Source organism: Lates calcarifer, linkage group LG6 (assembly GCF_001640805.2).
Source record: "Lates calcarifer isolate ASB-BC8 linkage group LG6, TLL_Latcal_v3, whole genome shotgun sequence".
NCBI lineage: Eukaryota > Metazoa > Chordata > Actinopteri > Centropomidae > Lates > Lates calcarifer.
Window position 1 is genome coordinate 5,877,875 of NC_066838.1, and position 10,746 is coordinate 5,888,620.

A 10,746-nucleotide genomic window follows, 5' to 3' on the forward strand; every position below is an offset into this window, starting at 1 on the left:
CCCCTTCTTTGGGGATATGGACTTGAAAGGTGTAGAGCTGTAGGGTGGAGGAGTGCCTCCTAAAGTAAAGTAATAAGTCAACTTCTCTATCATCATTGTGGCATTATCATTTTTCCTCCAAAACTTGTTAATAATAATAATAATAATTTCACTTTCATGTGATACTGTTCAAAGAGTTAAAAAATAAAACTCAGACTCTCTACTGTCTAAGTGAGATTGAGAACTATACCATTGAAAATCCCTCACAGAGTCCACATAGCACCAAGGGGACTTTAATTAATTCAAATTAATTCAAATGTCTCTGGACAAGTTGGCACACTGATTTATATGTTGTGGTATTGCCCAGCAGTGTTCTGTTACTGGATGAATGGATCGATATATTGTCGACTATGTTAACTATAAAATTTCCTACATCCTCAGCTTTGTGTCATACTGGGTTTGTGGAGTCCACAATTATTGAGCAAAAATTATAGATTTTTTTTTCTTTTTGTATTTTGAGTATAGAAAAGCCAGACCCTATTAACACATGAACTGATTGAATAAAAGAGAAGGAAAGGAACAAAAAACTACTGTAGTTTTTAATATGTGGTATCCCACCACATCATATAGACTGTATTTGGAAATTACTAATATCTTTTACCAGACAAAACCTGTAGGTGTTTCCTTGGATTTGGAAGAAATTATAAAGGCAAACACTAAAAGACTAAAAGAAACTCATGAATATTATTTTTTTTGGATGAAAATCGAACCTTCGAGGTACAGTTGTATCATGAAGTGATTTATAGGGGCACTTCCCTCAAGACTTGTAACCTGACTTTGACATGTTAAGTCAGGGGAGTGTCCACGTCAGGATATTTAGCCCTAGTCTCAGTTCACAATACAAGATTTTCCTTTAACAAAAAAATTCAATTAATATAAACAAAAGGACTTTATTGCAAGCTCTTGTTAAATTTCAATAGTGGTCAGCAAACATAAAACAATACATTTGCTCTGAGAAGATAACAGTGAAAGATCTGCTGTAGGCCCATATGGATCCATTCAGTAGGGGGCAGCAAAGACCTGCTTAAAAAAGGTAACAGTCTTAATATGTAAACAACATGTCTGTAAATACTGTACGCTATTAATTCTCATACTAACATGATTCTTGATTAATAAATATGAATGATGGATCTATATCCAGAGACCAATACAGGGCTAGTCTCAGTTACAAACATCTGTATTATATGCAGCATCTTCATAGTTTCAGGGCATATGGCTGGTCTGTTCGTAATTTCTTGAAAGTTCAAAGCAATCCTGAAGATCCTGTTATTAGGGACCGCATGTTAATGTTCCCTTCTTGCACTCCAGTGCGCACACATAAGTATCCAATATTTTCAAGCATGTGCTGAAAGAGAAGTCACTTAAGTACAAGTCATAAGTATTTACTATAAATGTAAATCAGATGTTCTCTGTGAGTTAGCATGACTGGGGGGGTGATTTGGGCACGAGGCCCACATATGGTGCAAAGCCATTCTACAAAACAAGTCACATAAGACATCCAACGTTCCCAGCATGCCCTGCTCTGTATAAGCAAAACAGACCAGAAAAGTATTAAGTTTACATATTTAAACTGAAGCATTATACACTGATTACAGGTGTAAACCAGATGAGACAGTAGAAATGGAAAAGCAAATAGTCCTCTGTGTCGCAGTCAACATGTAGCCATATTGTCCCAGACCACTCTTAAGTGTCTATGGTTTCCTCATAAGTTAGTGCTCAGTGAGCCAAACCACACATCTCTCCTGGATGATGTCCACAGAGGGGAGAGGCACGGAAAAGAATTATGGATGAAAGTCAGCATTCTTCTCAGCAACATCCCTCCATGTTTGGTAAGGTACACTTGCAGTTCAGAGGTGCTATAACTGGTTGCCATATGCTAATGCATCTAAAGGGCAGGGGAAGAAAACAGTAGCTCAGACATTCACATTTATAGATTTCAAATTCTGGCCAAAAGTCAGAGTGTTACGCTATGAATTTTCGTGTATCCATGGCGACTACCATCAGACAACAGATGGGATTAATGTGGAGCTATTCATTCAGTCCAACATAAACGTGTTATAATTTAAAGTGGCAGTTTACTCAAAATACAAAAACACATATTTTTTCTCACATACTTCTAGTGGTATCTGGACATGCAGACAAGTTTATTTGAGTTATCTGTCTCTGTGATTTCTGCCTCCACCCCAACACAATAGAAGTGAATTTGTGGTGCTCACAGCAATGAAATATTAACAATATCACTTTAGTGGTTATTCCACCTCTAGAAAGAAGACACAATAAAAACTGTTGACTGAGAAAGCTGAGACTTTAAAGGAACAATCTGACATTTTTTTTGAGATAGATTAGGAAGATCAATGCCACTCTCTTAGCTGTGTGATGAAGACAATATTTGACAGTTTGGGAAATTCACTCATTTGCGTTCTTGCCAATAGTTGAAGATTGATACCACTCTGGTGTCTGAATGCTAAAAATGAACCTAACACCAACAGCTTGCTAACGGGCAAGCAGCTAGCCTGACTCTGTCCAAAGGTAACAAAATCCACCAACCAGCACCTCTAAAGCTCACCCTTTTGTGTTACTTTTGTGTTTTGTTCCATTTAATTCACAGAGACACAAATGTAAAATCAACAAATCACATTATTTTATTATTATTTTCCACATTATTTACATTATTTCTTGGTTGGGACCAGTGGTTTTACACTGGCTGCCAGGCATCTGAGAATAGCATCAATTTTGTCATCTAACTCTCACAAGTAAAGCAAATAAGTATGTATCCCAAAATATCAAACTTTCTCTTTCTGGAGCCAGAAAGAGATTAACTTAAAGAGTGGAAACTGCTGGCCTGTTTACTCCAAAGATAAGAGAATTTTCTATTTAACTGTAAAATAAAAGGATCTCACAGAAATGTTAAGAAAACAAATATGTGGTTTTGGTGGGAGCTCCATAGCATAACTATTTCATGACAAACAGTTTATCATTGTTCATCAAGACATAATTAGACCACACATCTAAGGCCAAAAATAGTATATTTTTGCATAGTTTTTGGTATATAAATTAAACAAAGCTATGTTATAATAATTAGTGTGTTTGAAAGGTGGATTTTTGAACTTGGGAAAGGGCCAGACTTGGTGTTGTTCCTCCAGTTTTTATGCTAAGCTAGGCTAATTTCCTCTTGGCCCTCACCTCATACTAAGTGCTAAACTGTTGGAATGAAAGAGAATAAGCATATTTCTCAAACTGTCAAATGACTCCTCTAAATATTAATCCAACGAACTCTAAAGCTTTATGTGAAATGGCTGCATACCCTGTCACCACTCACCTGAATGAAACTGTGCCGTGCAGCACAGTCCCTCCCCTCGCGCCGTCCGGTAAATGGGTGAAACACACACTCTAGCTGATGGGGGGAGGTGTGTGAGGCGTGTTGACAAAGAGTCAGGTGGCAAGTAGAGAGAGGAGCGCTGGCCGGGGACAGAGCTTTGCTGACCCTCCCAGGTGAGCCAGTAGCCCCTCAGACCTGTCACACTGCCCTTCCAGTTGACCTGCACTGCGTCACTGCCCACTGTGGTCAGCTGGAGGTCTGCCAGGGCTGGAGTCACTGGAAATGGAGACCACAGAGAGGCTAGTCATATTTCAAACTGAGAGAAGAATTTTAAAGGAGAGAATGTAAATAAAGAAGTGTAATACAGAAGAAGCTAAAGGTTAAGAGAAATGCTTTTATACAGCCTGTACAGTAGAGAAATGCTCTACTAACAGCTCCGAGCTGCCCTTAGAGTAGACAAACCTGAATGGAACTGCTTGTAATTATCTGAAATTTAAGATGCAGAAAGGACTATGCTGTGCAGGAAGAGGATTAGTGTTCAGTAAATGGATCCTTGATTACCATGTTTGACTGCATTTTCTTCATATTTCTCACCTTCCTGAGTGCACACTTTGACAGACATGGCCTTCTCCTTGCCCGAGGTGTGCCGGGCGGTAACAGTGACCAAGTAAGTGGTATCTGGTTGGAGGTCTCTGAGGAGAGTGGAGTTTTGTGTTCTGCCAACTGTGACAGCATGGAGCTTGCCTCTGGGCAGGGCAGCGTATTCGATGTAGTAACTTGTCACCTTCTCTGGCTGAAGAGGACCCCAACTCACCTGAACGCTGGTTTGTCCCGACTCAGAGATGGTTACCACAGCTGGGCTTAGCACCTCTGGTGTGTGGGAAGAAAATATTGAGTATAAATCAAGTGCACAGTTGCACAGGGTTATGACACAATGTGTGAAGAGAATATGAAACAAACCTGGCTTTGTTGTGAAGGTGGTAGAGAGTGTGTTAAATGCTTGTTCGTTGGACTCTGGGATCAGTGTGGCAGTGTAGGTGGTGTCAGGCTTCAGGCCTGTCAGCCTCGCAGTGCTGGACTCGGCAGATTGGATAAGTCTCTGGTATTGACCACCACCGGTGCTTGGACTGGTCCCAGCTCCACCTCCTTCGCCACCTCCCGTCAGAACCGGACCAAAGCGGATTTCATAGTGCCCTGTCAAACCGGAGAGAACAGGCCGCCACTGGAGTGTGGCAGAATTGGTGGAGACGTCACGGACCTGGATTCGTTCAGCTCGAATGATCTCTGTTGGAGGCAGGATGAAGAAGAACGAAGTTACTGTATGTGCACACAGGTCTGTCAGGATTAAGGAATAAGTTACAATTTTGCAAAGAGACAGGGAAAGGATGGTGACACAGAAGATGAGCACAGAGTGCTAAAAATGCCTTGGCTTCAGACAGCCACCCACGTAGACAGCCAGACTTGGGTTTCTAAACAGATTCATAACCCCTACAATAAGACAACTTGAAATAGCCAAGCCAGTGAGGCCCTGCAGCAAAATAAGAAATGCCGCAGAGGCATAGATATCTGTGTTAGGCACTCAGCAAGGACTGGTGCATTTCTCCTTGTTGTCCACAAGCCTTATTTATACTATGCATCATGTCTTACAGCTGCAGTATATACTGTATAATTGCTGAGGTGTCCCATGTGAGTGTTACGCAGACACCTAATCTGGACAGAGAAGTGGGCGATCCCCCTGGTCTATTAATATAAATACGTATATATATGTATCATGTCTGGCATACTGTAGTGTTGCAAGATACAGCGAGGGAAACTGAATCATTAATCCATTAATAGACCGGCCTATCTCATTACAGCAACCCTTTCACATGCACAAAGACACTCTCAGTGTCCCAGCTTCCTATTTAGTCTCACTGTCTTCTGGAGCATGCGTGGAATTAGGGAGAAGCACAGAGACACGTAATACATCTGCGTATGAGTGGAAGGCAACTAGTGTGATTGTAGCTGTCTGAATGGAGGGTGTTTTTAAAAGCTAACACACTTTTTCTGTCCAGCTCTGAGTTACTCTGGCCAAATTATAAAAATATATTTCTCACTTACTTCCAGTCGTATCTAGATGTGTATATAGTTTCCTGTTTATTTGCTGCAGTTTTTAGATATTTGTCCGTGAAATTCCTGCCACCATCCTCATACAATGGAGGTTAATGGAATTCTGTTTGTTCTGCTCAGAGACCTCACTGTGAGGTCTGTGGATTATCCAACATAACCAGGACGTTGCTTCTAAAAACACTGCTGTTGAGTCTTTTTAAAGGTGCATTTTCAAAGGGCAAGACACCTAAAGATATATATTGTATTGTGGGGAAATTCAGCAGAAATTTGATTTGATACAATAATATTTACTTAATGTCTTCCTAGAATGTAAAGTGATAATTCTCTGTGGGTATGAGCAGCTCCTTTCACAACACGTGTTCAATTGTTGATACAGTTTATTTAAAAAATCATGAACTGATTAACTAAATTTGCATTAAATGTTGCAATACAAAACACATTTAGGTATAGACCAAAAGTATTACCTTTGGTACTCTATCATAACATAGGTTCAATGTTGAAGCAGGAGACAAATGAAATGTGAAAGCTTTAATTTAAACACATATAGGCAGCGTGCCACTTATATTTATGAGCCTTTTAAGATATGAATTCACCCTTTATTGTTTGATTATTAGTAATCACTGAAAAAACAATAATAATTTTGGTGGCACGCTCCAGCCTCCAACCTGAAACTTCAAAAGATTCCCCCACTCACCAATTATGGCGTCCCGCAGGTCCTCTGTGATGATATTCATATCATCGATGTCCACAAAGTACAGGTGCTCTTCCACAGGCGGGCTCACCACCTGCCTCAGCACTTGATAGTTTCCGTGCCCAGTGGAGACCACCAGCACGGCCACGCCCTCCTCCCGCAGCTCGGCCATTGGTCCAAGCACATCCCCTGGTTTTACCCCATCCGTCAACCACACCAGCACCCTGGGCAGCCCCGCCCGGGCCCCGTCCGCTGTCCCTGGTCTCAGCACCCGCTCCTTCGCCATTCTCAGTGCCTCCACAGTGTTGGTATCCCCCTTGAGAGGTTTGATGTTCCTCAAAGCCCCCTGGAGGCCACTTTGGGTGCTAAAGGTGTCAAAGCCGAACTCGAGGCGTGGGTTGGTGCCCACCTGCAGAAGCCCTACCCTCACCTGGTCCTCTCCCAGCGAGAAGGGGAGGAGGAGCTCAGACAGGAAGGTGAGCATGCGGGAGTGCTCGTAGGACGACACGCTCCCAGAGGAGTCCAACACGAAGAGGACATCACCCTCGCAGCAGTTCAGCACTGTGGAGAAAAAATATTCAATTATCAAGAGTCAAAGGGAATCTATATTATCTTATGATGCTAATGAAACAACTTTCATTACTTTTTTACTCACACACATGTGGAAACTCCCTCCCTTTATCCATCCACTCTCTTGGAACAACACAGTCACAAAACTTTTATAGGGACATTGTTAACATGAAAGCAGCAGAAAGTCAGAGTCAAGTAATTACTGTGTAGATAAGAAGAAATGAAACAAATAAAGGAAATACAAACTGATGCCAGCCTTATGATAGCTTCAGAAGAGGATGATAAAAGGAAGTTATGCATTCGGCCAGGGAGAGGATGTTTTCCCCCCTAATTTTCCATATTTTATAACAGAAGCAAAGTTAAAAGTGAATGCCCGGAGTGAAAGACGGGAGGGAGGGAAAACAGTAGCTGCTGGGTATTAGTGGTAGAGAGGGAGTGGAGAAAGGAGGTGGGATAAGGGAAAATAAAAGGCGTTAAAAGGAGCAGAGTGAGGCTGAGTGGGGTGGGGGGCTGGGGGGTGTACTGGCAGTTCCATGTGAGAGACGAAGAGGAATGTTGGATGGCCATATACAGAGCAGAGAGAAAGAGAGAAAGAAGGAGCAGCAACAGAGACAGAATCTAAAAGCAACATTTACACTAATTGCAGATCTTTAGATGGTGTAGTCATTAGAGAAAAAACACCCACTGTTAAAATCTCAGCGCAAGGCTTAGGGGAAAAAGAAAAACAATAACTTAGAATACTGAGGTTGCTGCACAGGCACCGACTCAGACACCTTGACACTTTTTGGAAACTCTTTTTTTCTTTGGATGCCTCCTTTCCATTTAATATTTGAATGTTTAACAGATGAGATGAGGTGCTGATAAGACTCAGGAGTGTTGAAAGCTGAGAAGGCAGTGAGGCATGTACAGTATACACACGCAAATCAAACAGGCACACACACACACATGCGAGTGTGCACGCTCGCTGCCTTTCTCTCCATCAACCTAAAGAATTCTTTACATCTCTCTTGTTGTTTGGACTTTGGAGCGAAGGGGCTGCTTCGTATCACAGCCCCTTACCTCCACCTTTCTGCAGGTATGTCTTTACCACATGTTGACGTCTGGAGATAGCGGGCTTGACCGGACGTGTTTAAATGCAGCCTGTGGTTATCGTGCACCAGATAAATCAGATTTATCGGTGGACTATTAGCACTTTAGTGATGTGATGGTGGAAAAATGAAGAGGAAAACCTCACATGGCCGCAGAGAAACACTGCGGGAGCAGAGCAGGTCTCACAACCTGTTGACCATATGGGCACCCCCACTGTGTGAGTCTAACACTCATGAATGCACAGTTAAGCCTCAACAATACGTGTTTTGAGGCCTTGATGCATAGAAATTAAGCATAATTAAGCATTGTAATAATCTGTCAAAATGTTTTCTCTTTTTCTGTGGGTGTAGGTTGCGGGAAGATCTTTATTAAACAAGGATGACAGCAATGCACTTATAAAAAGCCAAATAACTGTAATCTAAGTTGGTTCAGTCTCACCAGGTCCCTATTAATGGAAATAGCAAAGTGACAGCATCTCACTCACTACTATGTTAACGCAGTCATAAAGATCTGCTCATACTAACAGACTCGTCGGTGTCAACAGCACCAATTTTAGCCTCTTAGACACTTCATGAGCTTTACCACAGCACGCAAAAGCATAGCTATAAAAAGCTGATCAACATTTCTTTTGTTGTCGAGGTCATAAAAACTCATCTTTAGTCACTGATCAGAACTGATGGAAATGTGTGTCGGCTTCAAAACCATCCTGTACTCACTGAAGGGTGTCTCAGTGTCAGTCATTCTCTAAAATGAGGTTTTTATCACATATATTTAGTACATGATTTACATTGTAGTGTAGATATGGAAAACTGAATCAGATCAGTAGATCAGAGCTGTCACTCTTGACCTCAGTTCTCTTTTATCAATTGATCATTAAGTTAATGAATGAAATAATAATTCATCCAGTTCATCTAGAGACTGCTTTGTCTGCCCCATGGTAGTTTTCATCAGCTGACAATATCTGGGAATTCAACCCCACCTCCTCCCCAAAATTCTTCTTCTTTTCTTTCTTTTTTTTTAATGGTGTTATATGGATAGCAACTGAAACCTTGTACTGAATGCCTGGGTGGTCCCTGTTTGGCCCCTCGTTGTGGGAATCACTGCCCCAGGCTGTGGGATTTCTTCAATTGACATATCAGTACCTAGAGTCATGTCATTTCACTGACAACAAATATCAACCCCACCCTGATCCACCCTGAGCTCAGAGCCCTGTCCCTCCACCTCCTGCAGCAGCATCACTTCCCCCTTGGCAGGTCTTTATATGCCACCAATGCCTTTAATCACACTTTAAAAACTTGTGTACCGAGTGCTTATTGTAGGTACTTCTTAGCTCGCCACAGTCTGACTTTAACAGTGATTAGTCGTCCTGAAAATTCAGATATGAAGTTGTATTTTGCTAGGCTTGGGTTTTGTTGAATACCTACAGTGACGGCCTCCAAACTGATTTCCATGCCCTAACAAAATCGGATTCCATATTAAATGTATTGCCTAAATCCATCTGAGGGATCTTACCTCCTGCAGGTGCGGGGTTCTGCGGGGCCGACGGCCGCAGGAGTAAACAAGACAGAATCCATGTCAAAAGCACGCGCTTCTCCATCACAATAATTATGAAATAGTTCCACCGAAGCAAATTGTATCACATATGTTGTGGATGTTTGAGTCAACCATATATCCACCACAGCCCAGAGGAGCGCACTCCCACTCAGTAAATCACACTCAGAGGCATAATTTATCAGAGTCGCATCCAGTCCAGCTTTCTATTTCACTTCTTCTCTTTCTTCTTCGTTGAACATAAGCAACCACACGCTAACTGCAGACTCTGGAAGTTCAACTTCTAACTACACTCAAAACTTGGTGTGTGCGTAAAGTCGGGACGCTCCTCGTCAATGTAAATGCGCTCTGCTGCTTGCGCTCAGAACAAGAGCGTCAAGCACGCGGACAGGCGTGCCTGGCAAACCTTTCAAAATAAGACGAATTTGTTTAGGCTAATTTCAAAATACGCAATATACACACGAACTTCGTTTTATATATATATATATATATATATATGACTACGCCGAGCTAACACTTTGGTTACTAATATTAAGCAAGTTGCGTGTTTTAGATTAAAACTAGGCTTCTAGAATAGACTAGAAATAAACCTCAGAATGTAGTCAGAGGTGGAGATATTAAAATCTTTACAAAATAAAGTAGCCTAAGTGAAAACGGTAATACCACATTGTGGGTTTTTAAAAAGTAAAAGTCCTGCATTCAAAATTTTACTAAAACAAATGCACTGAGGAATTATCTTAATAGTCTTTAAGCATCAAAAGAATGGCACATTTCAGTGTGTTAATATTATTATTTTATATATTATAATACATTCATATTAAATTGTTAAATGAATATTTACGTAAGTTAATAAGTAAAAAGCACAACCCACTCTAACACTGTTACCCTCACTAAAAAAGTTAGTGACTCTCAGATGCTTTAAAATAATAGATGAATGCTGGTCATGAAAGCAAATATTTTGATGTTCCATTTTTGTTTCTGTGACCTTCAAAGGACCAGAAAATAACTGTGTGCAAACTAGCTCCATTGCTGACCAAACCCAGTCTCCCATAGCTCTGAAATAGACACTTAATCACAAACAGTGGCACCACATCACCAAAAAGTGGCAGAACTGTTTTTAAAACAGGGAACAACAGACAAGAACAGTCAGAAAAAGCCTTCAGTGACACGACCAACAAAGCGATGTCTTTATTTTGAAGGTAAAGTTGCTTTAACTTCCCTCTGATTACTTCTGCTTGACATGACACATCTCACTGTCTTGTGTACCTCCCTTCTCTCTTCAGTCTCCCCAGTAACTCAGAATAGTAAATAGGGCTATTTTCACCATCCAGGCATCAACTCCTTGAATCTGAGCCAGAATTAGATTTAAACCTTCAAG

The 10,746-nt window shown here is 41.3% G+C and overlaps 1 protein-coding gene across 1 annotated transcript; it reads right to left on the reverse strand.

The window, feature by feature from the left end:
• Positions 1-904: 904 nt before the first annotated feature.
• Positions 905-9,727, reverse strand: vwa1 (von Willebrand factor A domain containing 1). Its single transcript, XM_018675258.2, has 6 exons — positions 9,330-9,727; positions 6,162-6,719; positions 4,319-4,642; positions 3,953-4,228; positions 3,359-3,634; positions 905-1,924 (listed from the first exon to the last, which is right to left on the reverse strand). The coding sequence occupies exons 1-6, from the start codon at positions 9,412-9,414 to the stop codon at positions 1,896-1,898; spliced, it is 1,548 nt and encodes a 515-aa protein (XP_018530774.1). The 5' UTR covers positions 9,415-9,727; the 3' UTR covers positions 905-1,895.
• Between the last annotated feature and the right edge of the window lie 1,019 nt (positions 9,728-10,746).

Coding starts and splice junctions, on each gene's coding strand:
- vwa1 (XM_018675258.2), bottom strand. CDS start 9,414: ATGGAGAAGCGCGTGCTTTTGACATGGATTCTGTCTTGTTTACTCCTG. Junction 6,720..9,329: donor GAACCCCGCACCTGCAGGAG/GTAAGATCCCTC, acceptor TTTTCTCCACAG/TGCTGAACTGCTGCGAGGGT. Junction 3,635..3,952: donor CAAAGTGTGCACTCAGGAAG/GTGAGAAATATG, acceptor CTCCATTTCCAG/TGACTCCAGCCCTGGCAGAC.